Below are 18,680 nucleotides of genomic sequence, written 5' to 3'. Positions count from 1 at the left end.
CGGTATCGCTCGTGATTAAAATGTTCGAAATTAAAAGTCATTTCTTTAATTTCGCTATTTCCTAAGTACTATAACATTACGTCAAATTTCATTTTTTATACTCCAATCACAACATCAATATTTTAGAACCCAAAGAGTGAATATACCTTTATTGGATTTAAGCAATCATGTAAATCTATTTTTACAAATAATAAGTTTGAATGAGAAAGGCTGAGTCTGACCGCTAGGTGGATTAATTTAGGGTTTTTCTGTAGGAGGGTCACGGTGTTCCCACAGACCGTTATTATCAAACAAAAAATACCATCAAAACGGTGAATGCAAATTTGTTTGTTATGATGTTCTTCATCTCTGGGTAAATTTTTGAAAAAATCGTTGGTAGCATTTTTGAGTTATGATCATTTTATGTTGAAATGGAAATTTCTACACACTGCACCAGTAATAAGTTTTAGTCTCTCGAATTTCAATGGGACTGTAGGTATAGGTATTTTGCCTACTTATAAGCAATTTGCATAACCAAATAACAAGCCAAGCTTTGAAAAGGGTGTAACCTCTTCATCTCAATAAAACCTATATAATCCAGCGGTCAAAAGTTAATTTCAAATTATGTTGTGATTACTGAAGAATACCTTCGAACTATAATAGGTGTAAAGTTGACAGAAATGTCATAAATTTACGTGGAAAATTCGAATCATAGTAGACATCGTTATTTGTCAGTCTATCTGTCAGCCTGTTCCCTATGGACTCAGCAACTACTGAGCCGATTACTGGGAAAATTTGTACTCAGAGGTTTTCGAGAATCAAAAGTGTAACTATCATGTGAGTCTCATAAGCGTGGGCAGAGAGGGGGGGGGGGTAATTTGTAGTCTCTAAACTTGAAAACGTCCTCCTACGATAGCTGTGCAAATTTTATCTACAAAAGTTTTTGGGTATAAGACGGGGTTTTGCGACATTACTATGTCATCTGAGGCTTTGCTATATCTGTGAGTGGCGTAGTGAGGCGAAAGAAGGAGGGGAGTATGAGGTAAGTCATTATTTATTGATTAATAATTCGATTGTTTGATTCGGTACATAGAGATCCTAGAGCAACAGATTTTGTCTATCTCATTAGCGTGGGCAGGAAGTAGATGGAGCGAGGGTAAATTTGTTTTTTCTAAACTCCAAAATACCAAACTCTATCATTATGCCAATTTGTAAACGTTGATTCTCAAATTTTCTGGTATATTGGGAAGCACCGCGAGGGAAGGATCCCTTATAAATGCAACACAAATTTTTGCATAACTAGAGAACAAATCAAATAAATAAAAACAAATTTGACATGCGGCTGATTTTGGAGACAATCTGGCAGAGGAGGAGGGTCTATACAAATTTCTGCATAACTCAAGAACTAATTAAGGCAATGGACCAAATTTGGCATATGGAGGTTTTTGTGAGCTATAAATATTTCGATGGTGGCTCGACACCCCTCCCCCTCCTGGAAGGGAGGGCTTTCATACAAATAAAGTATAAATTTCTCCATAACTCAAGAACTAATCAATTAATTTAGAGTACAAGAAACCTTTTAGTGATGATTTGACACCCTTTCCGACTTAAGCGGAAAGGTGGTCACACACAAATGGAACACATTTCCATAGGCGTAGCCAGAGGGGGGCAGGGAGGGGGCGTTGCCCCCCACCCCCTAGTTGTTGACATCGGTGCAGAATTTTGTTTTCAATTACTCTCATAGCACAAAACGACGTTTTTAGCCCATAGAAACATCTGTGTAAAGTATCAGCCAGATCAAAAATAAATGGTTGAAATGCTTGCGCTATGTTGCGTGGAATTGCACATGTTTTTCAATATATCCACCAAAGATATTGCAGCGCCAAAAGTACCGGTCAAATCCACCTGCATATACTAGCTTAGAGTATTGGAACCGAGCTGTGACAATTCCTTACCTTGTTTCTCTTGTAAACTAACTGAAAACACTGTTCGGTGAAGATAGTGCACCTGCCTACACGTTGTCTTTGCTGCATCCCATTAACGTAATGAACATGTCGTTGGAAGAGTTCAATCGCAAAACCGATTCCGTAAATTTTTACGAAGTTGACAATTTTGTTGGAGAGGTGGAAGTTTTGTATTAACATTGCAGCAGCATGAGAGCAGGTCGTAAGAATTCGAAAGAGTTGGATCTTTCAGATCTGCTAGCTAAAATCCGTTCTTTCTTCCATGCGACTGAGAAAGCTATTTAAATTGAATTTGCTCTACCATGTAAAACATGCACGATTGAACGCTGGTTCAGAACATTACGGCGGGTGGAAACCTGGCTGAGGTCCACAATGGTTGAACAGCGGTTGAGTGCTCTCTGCTTGCTGACTGTTCATCGGCAGATGGTTAACAACAATCGTGAAAAGACACATGAACCGCTTCCGGAACGTTGACGTTTGATGCCCGAAGATTTTATTGAGAATCTTGACTGTGGCTTCGAACTTCACGTCCTTGGGAAGCTTTGACAGGACGTTGTTGAAATAGCGGCTGTGCGAATGGGTGTCCAGCTTCCGGAAAAATAAACACACCTTCGCCGCATCATTCAGCTGACCTTCATCGTTCTCGAAGAGGTCCTGGTAGCAGTTAAACCAGCGTCCGAAAGTAACTCCGTTTTCTTCGTCGAAGACAAACTCGGTGATGTTCGATGAGGGATTCCAAAATCTGCTCTGGGGTTTGATACTGACGCTGCTGCTGCTGCTGGGCCGCCATCTGCTGTAAAAGTTGGGCCATTTTGAGAATCATATCTTTAATTCCTGGTTGCGACTGCTGATCAACTCTATCTTCTGCCATGTTCGTGGATTCTTGAGATCCTCGTCGCCATGTCGATATGTCCAATGGTTTAAATGAACTTAAGAGTTTCTGCTAAAGAACATCTGTTTACATTCGAGGATAGACAAAAAATAAATTTTGAAAAGCTTGCACAGAAACGAAAAATAACCTCATTTTGAATCTTCTCAGGGCATCCGTAATATTTTCAGATAGTGATTTGAGAGATTTGAAATCACTCTCAAATGCAACAATGCACGTGTGTGTAGTTCTACGTCAAACTTGCGGTCGTGACTTTGTACACAACTTTTTTCTGATCATACGATTTATACTTAGAAAGAACAAGAAATGTTTTTTTTTAATAGAAAAACCAATCATTTAAATAATTGTCAGCAGGTGTTGCAAATGCAACGAGAAAGACAGTTTTTTTCCGATTTGATAACGTATATTTTGTAGATTGTAGCGTACGCAACGTAACGTTAAAAAATTCCTACCGGAGAAACATGATTGTACGGTAGTGAATAACTATTAGGTTAAGTTAATACTAAATTTTACATGTGTATATGGGTTTTAAATGAGTTTATGTGGGTAATGTACAATATAGCATGTAATGACTAATATATAATATATAATAGGTAATTTATATAAGAATGAAAGATAATCGAAAAGCTTACGTTTAATGCCTCTTTTTTAACTCGTTTTCCTAGGCAATCAGTGACAATATTGTTTCCGGTTCTGTTTTCGTTAATTATTTGTTGAATTCTCCCGTAGACATTCGGGCAGCAGCTGAGCACCGTAAATATGAAAGATATTACTTTTAGCCTCGTTTTTAATAACGTATCAGCTAGTCATTGCATGATACAAACCTCGTTTTTAGACCGTACTTAGGACCGTACTATTAGATCGTAAGTTTTATCTTCACAATTTTAATTATGCTTTTAATTTTTCACTTAGTTTTATTTAGTGTTCCAATTTTTAATATTTTTAGTAACTATTCGTGTATAGATATATAAGTAAACTGTTAGTTTAGCAAATTTTAATAGCCGCACGTTTTCGTTCACACCTCCAGTCGTCAGAATCTTTTTTTTTTTCTTTTTTCCCTCGTTCTTCCGTTCTGCTGACGTTCTATAGTGACAGCCAGTGGCGCCTTGGCAACGCACAGGGCTGTGTGTCACTTTGACCGCTGCGTTTCGCATTGAAAGGGTTGGACCGAAGTGCGAAGCGATGAAAGATCGCGACACACCCCCCAGTACTTCGTGATCAAGGGTCCGACGTACTTACGGTTGCACTAAGGTCCAACACCGCAAGTTTTACGGCCGGTCTCTCCAGGATACCATTAGCTGTCTGCACCTGAGCGCGACGAACCTGTCCATCCTTCGACCGGATTGCATTCACTACCCGAGCTTTGGGCCAACAGTTTCTCGGTAGCGTCTCATCCACCACGATGACAATATCTCCTTCGGCGATAGGCTTCACCGGCTGAAACCACTTCGTCCTTCGCGTCAACGTTGGTAGATATTCTGCTATCCATCGTTTCCAGAACCGGTTTGCGTAGATCTGGGACATCTTCCAGGTGTGTTTCAGGGCATGATACTTATCGTCGAACGCGATCGGGGGCTAAGAACCGTCTGACGATCCGAGTAAGAAATGGTTCGGTGTGAGTGGGGATGACATTTCGTCATCCAGCGGTAGCTCGGTTAAGGGTCTAGAATTTACGATTAGTTCGATCTCCGCATCATGTTTCTTAAAAGCTCGTCGGTGGGTGTGCGCGAAATTTGGAGGTGCTTTAGGGTTTTTTTTTTAACAGACTGAACGAGACGTTCCCAGGTTCCGCCGAAGTGTGGAGATGCAGGTGGGTTAAATAGTGACAAAATATTCCATCAACTTCTCCTGATTCAGCTTCTCTAGCTCTTGCTTTAGCTCGCGACTGGCTCCAACGAAGTTAGTTCTCCGATCACTCACTATTTCGAGGGGCGTACCTCTTCTGGCAATAAAATTCCTGATGGCAAGTATGCATGAATCTGTTGTGAGACTGTGTGCAATTTCTAGGTGTATGGCTCTAACGGTGAGGCAAGTTATCAATACCCCCCAACGTTTTTCGGTTCGTCTTCCAACAACAACATACATCGGACCGAAATAGTCGATGCCTATGTAGGAGAAGGGGCGACAAAAGGCCTTCAACCGCGTAGAAGGAAGTGCGGACATCTCTGGGGCGAACGGCTTCGCAAGGCGGTTTTTACAATACTGGCATCCTGCACGCACCCGGTTATAAGCTGAGCGAAGCTGAGGCACATAGAACCTACGCTGAATTTGGCTTAGCACGGTCTGGTGGTTGATATAACAATATCTTTGGTGAATTTCAGCGATAATGAGGTCTGTAACAGGATGACGTTTGGGCAGCAGTACCGGATGCTTGGTACGCTCGTCCACAAATTCGCACGCGTCTATTCGGCCTTTCATACGTAGAATCCCATCTTCGGAAATGAATGGACTCAACCTGTACAACGGACTACTTTTCGGTAATGCTTTCTTCCAGGGTACCTTGTTCGGTTTGTGCAGTGACTCTATTTCAGGAGCGAACACAGCATTCTGCACCAGTTTGAGGATGAAAATTTCTGCTTCCTTGAGCTCTTTTTGAGTCAGCACTCCAGTAACGATATTCTGCTTCGCTTTTTTCCTACGAACGTTCGCTGGGAACCGTTTCACAAATGCCACCTGGCGTAGAAGCCGTTTCCATTGTGAGAACTTCTCCCATCGAAACAGCGCACGCTCTTCGACGTGATGGAGCACGTTTGGACGTATTTCCTCGACGGTGTGCCCGTGATTCAAAGTTGTAACGGGCCATTCAACCCTTTGATCCCACAGGTATTCAGGACCTCGAAACCAGCGACTTGTAGGAGACAGATCCGGCAACCTCTGCCACTTCGTGGCATCATCAGCAACGTTTAGTTTTGACGGAATCCAGTTCCATTCAGTTGTTTCGGTCAACTCCAGCATTTCACTGACTCGTACTGCAACGAACTGGCTATATTTACGGTGGTCCGAATTTATCCAGCAAAGCACGTCACGTGAATCTGTCCAAAAAAATCTTTGAGTAGGTTTCAATGTGTGCGACTCCATTACATCGTTCGCCAAACGGGCTCCGATTACTGCCGCTTGAAGTTCCAGCCTAGGAATCGACACGTACCTCAGGGGTGCCACTCGGGTCTTAGCCCCGATTATCGCGCACTCAATGGTGTCATGTTCTTCGAAGCGTAGGTACGCAACTGCTGCGAATCCGTTTTCAGTCGCGTCGACGAATATATGTAGCTGTATCCGATTTTGTTCTCCAATGCCAGTTTTCTCTCGGTAACACCTTGGAACTCGTACATCCTCCACGTGAGGAAGAACTCTTAGCCACATTTGCCACTTCTCCCATTGCTCACTTGCGGTGTGCCCGTCCCAATTAACACCACTGCGCCAGATCCCTTGAAGCAAGATTTTCAAGAACATCAGGAAATTTGCCAGTAATCCAAGCGGATCGTACACCATCATCAGGGTGCTCAAAATCTGACGCTTTGTCGGTATGACGCGGCCTTGTAGTAAATCTGCACTTATCCTCGGAGAAACTTTGAAAGTAAAAGTATTGGAAGCGGTGCACCACCACATACCAAGAACTTTCTCCGTCCCCAACTCGCTCGACAGATTTAAGCTTTTTTCGCCCGGCTCCGCCTCCAATTCTTGAAGTACTCGCTTTGAGTTCGACAGCCAATTACGTATTTCGAATCCAGCCTGTGAGTGGATAAAACGGACGTCTTTTGCAAGCTTCACCGCCGCCTCTTCCGACTCCTCACTAGAAAGCATATCGTAACATAATAACATAATGCTCTTTCAGTATAGGCTCGGCCGCTCTTGGAAAGCGGGATTGGTATCGTAGTGCGTTATGGTTTTTAACGAACTGCGCACAACTAGGTGGGCACGTAGCCCCGAACGTCATAACTTTCATCGCGTAGACATCTGGACTTCGGGATTGATCGCCATCGCGCCATAGGAATCTTTGGCATTGCTGGTCGGTTCTGTTCACCAACACCTGGTGGAACATCTCGCGGATATCACCCGTAACAGCAATTCGGAACTCCCGGAAACGGTGTAACACAGACGGAAGAGAAGTAAGTTGGTCCGGACCACTGAGTAAAAATGAATTCAGCGAAGTTCCCGCCACCTTTGCAGCCGCATCCCAGACTATGCGAAGCTTTCCAGGCTTGTTTGGGTTAACCACGGGAAATATTGGGAGATACCAGACACGCGGGAATTCCTCGGACAGTTGAGTCTTTGTCAACTTCCCGATGTATCCGTTTCGCTGATAATCGTTTATCTTCTCCTTCAAAACTCGTGCCAGTTCGGGTTCTCTCTGCATACGCTTCTCTAAGCACATCAACCGCTTCATTGCCATTGGTTTACTGTCCGGTAGTTGAGCATTGTCGTAACGCCAGAGTAATCCAGTTTCATATCGCCTACCTTTCACCTGGGTCGACGATTCCAGCAAACGTACCGCTCGATCATCGTCTTTTGATAAAAGTGGCTTGGTAAAACGCGCAACTCCGAGACTGTCTAACGAAAAATATGCTTTTACCGTGTTATGTAGTTCTGCATCCTTTCGCTCAAAGCACTCGCATATATGGAGGTTATTACACGCCGGAGAGTCCGATACCGCTGGAGCAGCTGTCGACAACGGTCCAAAGATTATCCAACCTAGACGTGTTCTAGCAGCAATCGGTCCATGTATCATTCCCTCTCTGCTATCCAGCGCATGTCCCAGGTAGCAGTTATCTACTCCGATGAGTATCCTTGGTTGAACGTTCTGATATGAGTCAGTTGGTAAATCCGTCAAATAATCGTATCGGTGTACCAGTTCGTTCATTTTCAAAGTTTGTCGCGGTAGAGCAAGATTTTCAACAGTATGCACCTTCGGAATCCAATACCTCCTCGTGTTTTGCGCTCCAGAAATCTCCAACGCAAGTTTTACGGAATTAGCTTCTTGCCGTTGTTGATTCGCTGTCCATCCCAGACATAACGGATATGATTCGCCTTCGATTCCCAGCTCTTCCAAAAGGCCGTGCTCCATTAAAGTTACTGACGAGCCTTTATCCAAGAAAGCGAAAGTGTGAACAGATTTTCCCCTTCCATAAACGACTATCGGAGCGTATCTGAAAAGAATCTCAGAGGTCTTACTGACATGAGTATTGCAGCTTGCGGTATTATTTTTCGTGGCATCTAATGAAGTTGATGGTGGAGAATTTGCATTCCGCTGGTATCTAGAGTCATCGTGTAACAGCTTGTGGTGCAGATAAGAACAACCGTTTCTGCCGCAAACTTGTTTAATCGCACACGCTCCAAAATGCTTCGTCAAACACTTCCGGCATAGTTTATTTTCCTTCAATGCTGTCCATCTGGCTCCCACATCAAATGCCAGAAACTTTTTACAGTTCTCCACCTTACTGCACACACTGTGACAGATGACGCATTGTTTATTTGCCGGTTTCGCCGTTTGGCTGTAGGGGGTCCCTGTGTTGGACGCTGAGCTCGAACTAGATTCAAGGTGTACACATACCTCTTCCTTACGACCACGTCTCTCAGGTTTTCCAATGAAAGTGCCAATTGATGACGGGACTGAAACCACGCAAGCTGCTTCAACCAGCTCACCGAGCCAGTCACTGAAATCCGCTAGCGTAACTGCATTCAATGTTTGGCGTCGTCTCGCCCAGTCCAGTTTGATAGATGGTGGTAGTCTCTCGACAAGTTCTTGAAGGAGTGCCACGTTACAAAGATGATCATTCAACCCACAGGCTACAATTGTGGCACACATATTCTGTACTGCGACTCCGAAATCGATTAAAGTTCCGAGTTTCTCGGTCTTCGGCGATGACATTTCCCGAATTTTGCATACCAAAGAGTAGACGATTACTTCCGGCCTGCCGAATAGCGTTCGCAATGTGTTTATAACGCCTTCAAGCCCCGCTGGATATAACAAACGACTACGTACTGCTTCGAGTGCCTTTCCTCTTAAACAACGTTGGAGTCGCAGCAGATTCTCCTCGTTACTGTAGCCACACATTCTGGTGGTACTTTCATACGAGGCAATAAACAGAGGCCACTCCTCAGGATTACCAGTGAAGATCGGGAGCTCTTTTGCCACTGCATGGCGCGCAGCAAGTTGACTTCCGCTCAGCTCATGAGACAAATCCGAACGTTGGTTCGGGTCGAAAGGATACGCATTGACGTTTAGATTACTGCGGTTGCTTAGTACCTAAGCATGACGAGACACTTCTATCGTCCTCAAACGTTCATCTAAACTTTTGGCTACGGAATCCTGTCTATTTGCCATCTCCTGAAGCTGTTTCTCCATTCGTTCGACCGCCTTGCACATATCTGCAGCTACATGGTTTCCACTTTCTACTGCAGTTGAATTCGCATTTGGTGGAGGTACGACAGTCTGAGCCTTCAACTCCTCTCGGACCTGTTGCTCTTTTTCCCTTAATCGAATCTGGAATTGGCGCTGCAGGTCACTTACTGCATTCTGCATCTCTTGGTCCTTTTCTTGTAGCAATTTTTCGTACGCTTGTTGTTGTCCTTCGAACCTACTGTGCATTTGATCCATCATTCTTTGCAACTGTTGAAGTTGCAAGCTCTGTTGTTGTTGGTTGCTTGACGATTTTTTGTCCGCTCCACCCGGTGCAGGTATCGTAGTGGGGACCGATGCGTCCTGGGATGTACGCTCCGCTTCGCACGACGAACAACTCCAGTCTACGTCTTCGATTCCTTCATCGACACCTACGCACTTAAAATGAAACCATCGGCAACATTCGTCGCAGCACACCATTTGACTATTATCCGGATCATTGCACTCTCCCCAACTCACACCCGGCTTAGGCCCTTTAGCTCGACTATCTCTCGGCATATTTAAGCTCGCCCCGATCGCGACTAAACGAATTTTTTAAAATGTTGCAAATGCAACGAGAAAGACAGTTTTTTCCGATTTGATAACGTATATTTTGTAGATTGTAGCGTACGCAACGTAACGTTAAAAAATTCCTACCGGAGAAACATAATTGTACGGTAGTGAATAACTATTAGGTTAAGTTAATACTAAATTTTACATGTGTATATGGGTTTTAAATGAGTTTATGTGGGTAATGTACAATATAGCATGTAATGACTAATATATAGTATATAATAGGTAATTTATATAAGAATGAAAGATAATCGAAAAGCTTACGTTTAATGCCTCTTTTTTAACTCGTTTTCCTAGGCAATCAGTGACAATATTGTTTCCGGTTCTGTTTTCGTTAATTATTTGTTGAATTCTCCCGTAGACATTCGGGCAGCAGCTGAGCACCGTAAATATGAAAGATATTACTTTTAGCCTCGTTTTTAATAACGTATCAGCTAGTCATTGCATGATACAAACCTCGTTTTTAGACCGTACTTAGGACCGTACTATTAGATCGTAAGTTTTAGCTTCACAATTTTAATTATGCTTTTAATTTTTCACTTAGTTTTATTTAGTGTTCCAATTTTTAATAATTTTAGTAACTATTCGTGTATAGATATATAAGTAAACTGTTAGTTTAGCAAATTTTAATAGCCGCACGTTTTCGTTCACACCTCCAGTCGTCAGAATCTTTTTTTTTTCTTTTTTCCCTCGTTCTTCCGTTCTGCTGACGTTCTGTAGTGACAGCCAGTGGCGCCTTGACAACGCACAGGGCTGTGTGTCACTTTGACCGCTGCGTTTCGCATTGAAAGGGTTGGACCGAAGTGCGAAGCGATGAAAGATCGCGACACACCCCCCAGTACTTCGTGATCAAGGGTCCGACGTACTTACGGTTGCACTAAGGTCCAACACCGCAAGTTTTACGGCCGGTCTCTCCAGGATACCATTAGCTGTCTGCACCTGAGCGCGACGAACCTGTCCATCCTTCGACCGGATTGCATTCACTACCCGAGCTTTGGGCCAACAGTTTCTCGGTAGCGTCTCATCCACCACGATGACAATATCTCCTTCGGCGATAGGCTTCACCGGCTGAAACCACTTCGTCCTTCGCGTCAACGTTGGTAGATATTCTGCTATCCATCGTTTCCAGAACCGGTTTGCGTAGATCTGGGACATCTTCCAGGTGTGTTTCAGGGCATGATACTTATCGTCGAACGCGATCGGGGGCTAAGAACCGTCTGACGATCCGAGTAAGAAATGGTTCGGTGTGAGTGGGGATGACATTTCGTCATCCAGCGGTAGCTCGGTTAAGGGTCTAGAATTTACGATTAGTTCGATCTCCGCATCATGTTTCTTAAAAGCTCGTCGGTGGGTGTGCGCGAAATTTGGAGGTGCTTTAGGGTTTTTTTTTAACAGACTGAACGAGACGTTCCCAGGTTCCGCCGAAGTGTGGAGATGCAGGTGGGTTAAATAGTGACAAAATATTCCATCAACTTCTCCTGATTCAGCTTCTCTAGCTCTTGCTTTAGCTCGCGACTGGCTCCAACGAAGTTAGTTCTCCGATCACTCACTATTTCGAGGGGCGTACCTCTTCTGGCAATAAAATTCCTGATGGCAAGTATGCATGAATCTGTTGTGAGACTGTGTGCAATTTCTAGGTGTATGGCTCTAACGGTGAGGCAAGTTATCAATACCCCCCAACGTTTTTCGGTTCGTCTTCCAACAACAACATACATCGGACCGAAATAGTCGATGCCGATGTAGGAGAAGGGGCGACAAAAGGCCTTCAACCGCGTAGAAGGAAGTGCGGACATCTCTGGGGCAAACGGCTTCGCAAGGCGGTTTTTACAATACTGGCATCCTGCACGCACCCGGTTATAAGCTGAGCGAAGCTGAGGCACATAGAACCTACGCTGAATTTGGCTGAGCACGGTCTGGTGGTTGATATGACAATATCTTTGGTGAATTTCAGCGATAATGAGGTCTGTAACAGGATGACGTTTGGGCAGCAGTACCGGATGCTTGGTACGCTCGTCCACAAATTCGCACGCGTCTATTCGGCCTTTCATACGTAGAATCCCATCTTCGGAAATGAATGGACTCAACCTGTACAACGGACTACTTTTCGGTAATGCTTTCTTCCAGGGTACCTTGTTCGGTTTGTGCAGTGACTCTATTTCAGGAGCGAACACAGCATTCTGCACCAGTTTGAGGATGAAAATTTCTGCTTCCTTGAGCTCTTTTTGAGTCAGCACTCCAGTAACGATATTCTGCTTCGCTTTTTTCCTACGAACGTTCGCTGGGAACCGTTTCACAAATGCCACCTGGCGTAGAAGCCGTTTCCATTGTGAGAACTTCTCCCATCGAAACAGCGCACGCTCTTCGACGTGATGGAGCACGTTTGGACGTATTTCCTCGACGGTGTGCCCGTGATTCAAAGTTGTAACGGGCCATTCAACCCTTTGATCCCACAGGTATTCAGGACCTCGAAACCAGCGACTTGTAGGAGACAGATCCGGCAACCTCTGCCACTTCGTGGCATCATCAGCAACGTTTAGTTTCGACGGAATCCAGTTCCATTCAGTTGGTTCGGTCAACTCCAGCATTTCACTGACTCGTACTGCAACGAACTGGCTATATTTACGGTGGTCCGAATTTATCCAGCAAAGCACGTCACGTGAATCTGTCCAAAAAAATCTTTGAGTAGGTTTCAATGTGTGCGACTCCATTACATCGTTCGCCAAATGGGCTCCGATTACTGCCGCTTGAAGTTCCAGCCTAGGAATCGACACGTACCTCAGGGGTGCCACTCGGGTCTTAGCCCCGATTATCGCGCACTCAATGGTGTCATGTTCTTCGAAGCGTAGGTACGCAACTGCTGCGAATCCGTTTTCAGACGCGTCGACGAATATATGTAGCTGTATCCGATTTTGTTCTCCAATGCCATTTTTCTCTCGGTAACACCTTGGAACTCGTACATCCTCCACGTGAGGAAGAACTCTTAGCCACATTTGCCACTTCTCCCATTGCTCACTTGCGATGTGCCCGTCCCAATTAACACCACTGCGCCAGATCCCTTGAAGCAAGATTTTCAAGAACATCAGGAAATTTGCCAGTAATCCAAGCGGATCGTACACCATCATCAGGGTGCTCAAAATCTGACGCTTTGTCGGTATGACGCGGCCTTGTAGTAATTCTGCACTTATCCTCGGAGAAACTTTGAAAGTAAAAGTATTGGAAGCGGTGCACCACCACATACCAAGAACTTTCTCCGTCCCCAACTCGCTCGACAGATTTAAGCTTTTTTCGCCCGGCTCCGCCTCCAATTCTTGAAGTACTCGCTTTGAGTTCGACAGCCAATTACGTATTTCGAATCCAGCCTGTGAGTGGATAAAACGGACGTCTTTTGCAAGCTTCACCGCCGCCTCTTCCGACTCCTCACTAGAAAGCATATCGTAACATAATAACATAATGCTCTTTCAGTATAGCCTCGGCCGCTCTTGGAAAGCGGGATTGGTATCGTAGTGCGTTATGGTTTTTAACGAACTGCGCACAACTAGGTGAGCACGTAGCCCCGAACGTCATAAGTTTCATCGCGTAGACATCTGGACTTCGGGATTGATCGCCATAGGAATCTTTGGCATTGCTGGTCGATTCTGTTCACCAACACCTGGTGGAACATCTCGCGGATATCACCCGTAACAGCAATTCGGAACTCCCGGAAACGGTGTAACACAGACGGAAGAGAAGTAAGTTGGTCCGGACCACTGAGTAAAAATGAATTCAGCGAAGTTCCAGCCACCTTTGCAGCCGCATCCCAGACTATGCGAAGCTTTCCAGGCTTGTTTGGGTTAACCACGGGAAATATTGGGAGATACCAGACACGCGGGAATTCCTCGGACAGTTGAGTCTTTGTCAACTTCCCGATGTATCCGTTTCGCTGATAATCGTTTATCTTCTCCTTCAAAACTCGTGCCAGTTCGGGTTCTCTTTGCATACGCTTCTCTAAGCACATCAACCGCTTCATTGCCATTGGTTTACTGTCCGGTAGTTGAGCATTGTCGTAACGCCAGAGTAATCCAGTTTCATATCGCCTACCTTTCACCTGGGTCGACGATTCCAGCAAACGTACCGCTCGATCATCGTCTTTTGATAAAAGTGGCTTGGTAAAACGCGCAACTCCGAGACTGTCTAACGAAAAATATGCTTTTACCGTGTTATGTAGTTCTGCATCCTTTCGCTCACAGCACTCGCATATATGGAGGTTATTACACGCCAGAGAGTCCGATACCGCTGGAGCAGCTGTCGACAACGGTCCAAAGATTATCCAACCTAGACGTGTTCTAGCAGCAATCGGTCCATGTATCATTCCCTCTCTGCTATCCAGCGCATGTCCCAGGTAGCAGTTATCTACTCCGATGAGTATCCTTGGTTGAACGTTCTGATATGAGTCAGTTGGTAAATCCGTCAAATAATCGTATCGGTGTACCAGTTCGTTCATTTTCAAAGTTTGTCGCGGTAGAGCAAGATTTTCAACAGTATGCACCTTCGGAATCCAATACCTCCTCGTGTTTTGCGCTCCAGAAATCTCCAACGCAAGTTTTACGGAATTAGCTTCTTGCCGTTGTTGATTCGCTGTCCATCCCAGACATAACGGATATGATTCGCCTTCGATTCCCAGCTCTTCCAAAAGGCCGTGCTCCATTAAAGTTACTGACGAGCCTTTATCCAAGAAAGCGAAAGTGTGAACAGATTTTCCCCTTCCATAAACGACTATCGGAGCGTATCTGAAAAGAATCTCAGAGGTCTTACTGACATGAGTATTGCAGCTTGCGGTATTATTTTTCGTGGCATCTAATGAAGTTGATGGTGGAGAATTTGCATTCCGCTGGTATCTAGAGTCATCGTGTAACAGCTTGTGGTGCAGATAAGAACAACCGTTTCTGCCGCAAACTTGTTTAATCGCACACGCTCCAAAATGCTTCGTCAAACACTTCCGGCATAGTTTATTTTCCTTCAATGCTGTCCATCTGGCTCCCACATCAAATGCCAGAAACTTTTTACAGTTCTCCACCTTACTGCACACACTGTGACAGATGACGCATTGTTTATTTGCCGGTTTCGCCGTTTGGCTGTAGGGGGTCCCTGTGTTGGACGCTGAGCTCGAACTAGATTCAAGGTGTACACATACCTCTTCCTTACGACCACGTCTCTCAGGTTTTCCAATGAAAGTGCCAATTGATGACGGGACTGAAACCACGCAAGCTGCTTCAACCAGCTCACCGAGCCAGTCACTGAAATCCGCTAGCGTAACTGCATTCAATGTTTGGCGTCGTCTCGCCCAGTCCAGTTTGATAGATGGTGGTAGTCTCTCGACAAGTTCTTGAAGGAGTGCCACGTTACAAAGATGATCATTCAACCCACAGGCTACAATTGTGGCACACATATTCTGTACTGCGACTCCGAAATCGATTAAAGTTCCGAGTTTCTCGGTCTTCGGCGATGACATTTCCCGAATTTTGCATACCAAAGAGTAGACGATTACTTCCGGCCTGCCGAATAGCGTTCGCAATGTGTTTATAACGCCTTCAAGCCCCGCTGGATATAACAAACGACTACGTACTGCTTCGAGTGCCTTTCCTCTTAAACAACGTTGGAGTCGCAGCAGATTCTCCTCGTTACTGTAGCCACACATTCTGGTGGTACTTTCATACGAGGCAATAAACAGAGGCCACTCCTCAGGATTACCAGTGAAGATCGGGAGCTCTTTTGCCACTGCATGGCGCGCAGCAAGTTGACTTCCGCTCAGCTCATGAGACAAATCCGAACGTTGGTTCGGGTCGAAAGGATACGCATTGACGTTTAGATTACTGCGGTTGCTTAGTACCTAAGCATGACGAGACACTTCTATCGTCCTCAAACGTTCATCTAAACTTTTGGCTACGGAATCCTGTCTATTTGCCATCTCCTGAAGCTGTTTCTCCATTCGTTCGACCGCCTTGCACATATCTGCAGCTACATGGTTTCCACTTTCTACTGCAGTTGAATTCGCATTTGGTGGAGGTACGACAGTCTGAGCCTTCAACTCCTCTCGGACCTGTTGCTCTTTTTCCCTTAATCGAATCTGGAATTGGCGCAGGTCACTTACTGCATTCTGCATCTCTTGGTCCTTTTCTTGTAGCAATTTTTCGTACGCTTGTTGTTGTCCTTCGAACCTACTGTGCATTTGATCCATCATTCTTTGCAACTGTTGAAGTTGCAAGCTCTGTTGTTGTTGGTTGCTTGACGATTTTTTGTCCGCTCCACCCGGTGCAGGTATCGTAGTGGGGACCGATGCGTCCTGGGATGTACGCTCCGCTTCGCACGACGAACAACTCCAGTCTACGTCTTCGATTCCTTCATCGACACCTACGCACTTAAAATGAAACCATCGGCAACATTCGTCGCAGCACACCATTTGACTATTATCCGGATCATTGCACTCTCCCCAACTCACACCCGGCTTAGGCCCTTTAGCTCGACTATCTCTCGGCATATTTAAGCTCGCCCCGATCGCGACTAAACGAATTTTTTAAAATGTTGCAAATGCAACGAGAAAGACAGTTTTTTCCGATTTGATAACGTATATTTTGTAGATTGTAGCGTACGCAACGTAACGTTAAAAAATTCCTACCGGAGAAACATAATTGTACGGTAGTGAATAACTATTAGGTTAAGTTAATACGTAATTTTACATGTGTATATGGGTTTTAAATGAGTTTATGTGGGTAATGTACAATATAGCATGTAATGACTAATATATAGTATATAATAGGTAATTTATATAAGAATGAAAGATAATCGAAAAGCTTACGTTTAATGCCTCTTTTTTAACTCGTTTTCCTAGGCAATCAGTGACAATATTGTTTCCGGTTCTGTTTTCGTTAATTATTTGTTGAATTCTCCCGTAGACATTCGGGCAGCAGCTGAGCACCGTAAATATGAAGGATATTACTTTTAGCCTCGTTTTTAATAACGTATCAGCTAGTCATTGCATGATACAAACCTCGTTTTTAGACCGTACTTAGGACCGTACTATTAGATCGTTAGTTTTAGCTTCACAATTTTAATTATGCTTTTAATTTTTCACTTAGTTTTATTTAGTGTTCCAATTTTTAATAATTTTAGTAACTATTCGTGTATAGATATATAAGTAAACTGTTAGTTTAGCAAATTTTAATAGCCGCACGTTTTCGTTCACACCTCCAGTCGTCAGAATCTTTTTTTTTCTTTTTTCCCTCGTTCTTCCGTTCTGCTGACGTTCTGTAGTGACAGCCAGTGGCGCCTTGACAACGCACAGGGCTGTGTGTCACTTTGACCGCTGCGTTTCGCATTGAAAGGGTTGGACCGAAGTGCGAAGCGATGAAAGATCGCGACAGCAGGCATATGTGATTATATGAGCTATGAAATTTCTTTGTGTTTTGAGTTGAAACGTATCTGTATCCGATTCGTCATGCATCCACAGACTATAAATAAACCGCAAGGTCAAAGGTGTGGAATCAAATTAGAATGTTTAAAATTATTTGAATATAGAAAAAATGGACGGGACGAAGTTTGCCTTCCGTTAGTCCGAAAGCTGTTTTGTTTTTTTTTTTTTTTTTTTTTTGACTAATTAAAATAAGACTGGTCATTGTGGTCATTAGCAAAACTTTATGAGGATCATACTCTTTCAGAGCAATTTTTCAGCAACCAAGCAGAATATAGGACTACTTACTTCTCAAATGTAACGCTGGAACGATCCCTCACTGAATTAACAACACTGGTAAAAGCAGGTTTTGCCCTAGAACTCAAACTGGAAAAAAATTAACGATTCCTGTGAATTTTGGAGCCCCTAGTAAAGAAAACCTTTTCAGAGATGTTCATTCAGAGCACTCTGGTAAGCAAGCATTAAAGCGACGAACTCAGCGATCAATTATTCCGTGCTGCACTTCACTGGGGGTACCAAAATTGGAATGAATGGTTAAAAAGCTGTAATCATTTTAAATCATTTTGTTCATTTTTGTCGGACAGCGTAATCACAATCATTAAAATAACGGTGAATGCTTTGCGTTACACGTCCAATTTCCAGCCACTATCGGTCCATGTTGGGAGCACACTCAACATCGGAGCGTTTTAGGCCAGGGACATACTGGCGCGTTCTGCGTTGCGGAGACGGTTCACCTTGCCGTGGGTTAATGTACAGCTCTACTCAGCGCTGTGTGTGTTGCGTCTCCGCAACGCAGAACGCGCCAGTATGTCCCTGGCCTTACAGTCACACAGACGCGAACTACTATAAATCACTAAAAACAATGTTCAACACCACTCAAACTCCCCGAAACAGTACGTTCGTCACTAACGCGTTCTAGACAAAACCCACAGGGGATGAATAACTCTAATTTTTTATGTAAACTAACGTTAGAACTGGAAAACGAAAGACAAGAATCTGTTGACATTAAACTTTGCCACATTCGTTTGCGGTCGCAGCTTGCTTCGATCTCTCGTTATCGAACGACACCTTTTTTGGAGAAAAAGGCTGAAAGGTAATAGTCCGCTACCAAATGACCTGAAAATACCAAAAATACGCAAAGATTCCTTGCAATTCATTATCGATTTTTCTGTACAACTACGGGTATTTGAGCTTTGAATAAAGCCTATTCCAAAAAGCGTACGCCCTTTTAGAAAATTGTTTTGGAGTCAAAGAAAAAATTTCAAATACTCAGTTTTCTATGTCAAATACGTGTGAAAAATTGCATTCAAATTAAATCAAAATTCTTGAAATACAATATCACCACCATTTGCAACGTCTTCATCATACAATCACGTACCCGGCTATGAAAATTGTTTTGATGAGTTAGGTGAATGTTAGATCAAGGTTTTCAAACAGGGTCTTTTCAAGAGAGAA

At 44.0% G+C, this 18,680-nt stretch overlaps 1 protein-coding gene across 1 annotated transcript; it reads right to left on the bottom strand.

Annotated features, from left to right (window-relative positions):
* Nucleotides 1–13,316: 13,316 nt before the first annotated feature.
* LOC129727039 (uncharacterized) lies at nt 13,317–17,291 on the bottom strand. Its single transcript, XM_055684427.1, has 3 exons — nt 16,806–17,291; nt 16,614–16,725; nt 13,317–16,429 (listed from the first exon to the last, which is right to left on the bottom strand). The coding sequence occupies exon 3, from the start codon at nt 15,453–15,455 to the stop codon at nt 13,317–13,319; it is 2,139 nt and encodes a 712-aa protein (XP_055540402.1). The 5' UTR covers nt 15,456–16,429; nt 16,614–16,725; nt 16,806–17,291.
* Between the last annotated feature and the right edge of the window lie 1,389 nt (nt 17,292–18,680).

Source organism: Wyeomyia smithii, chromosome 3 (genome assembly GCF_029784165.1).
Source record: "Wyeomyia smithii strain HCP4-BCI-WySm-NY-G18 chromosome 3, ASM2978416v1, whole genome shotgun sequence".
Classification (NCBI taxonomy): domain Eukaryota; kingdom Metazoa; phylum Arthropoda; class Insecta; order Diptera; family Culicidae; genus Wyeomyia; species Wyeomyia smithii.
The sequence above is the reverse complement of the archived record's forward strand: the minus strand, read 5'-3'. Positions and strand labels throughout refer to the sequence as shown.

Coding starts and splice junctions, on each gene's coding strand:
- LOC129727039 (XM_055684427.1), bottom strand. CDS start 15,455: ATGTGTGGCTACAGTAACGAGGAGAATCTGCTGCGACTCCAACGTTGT.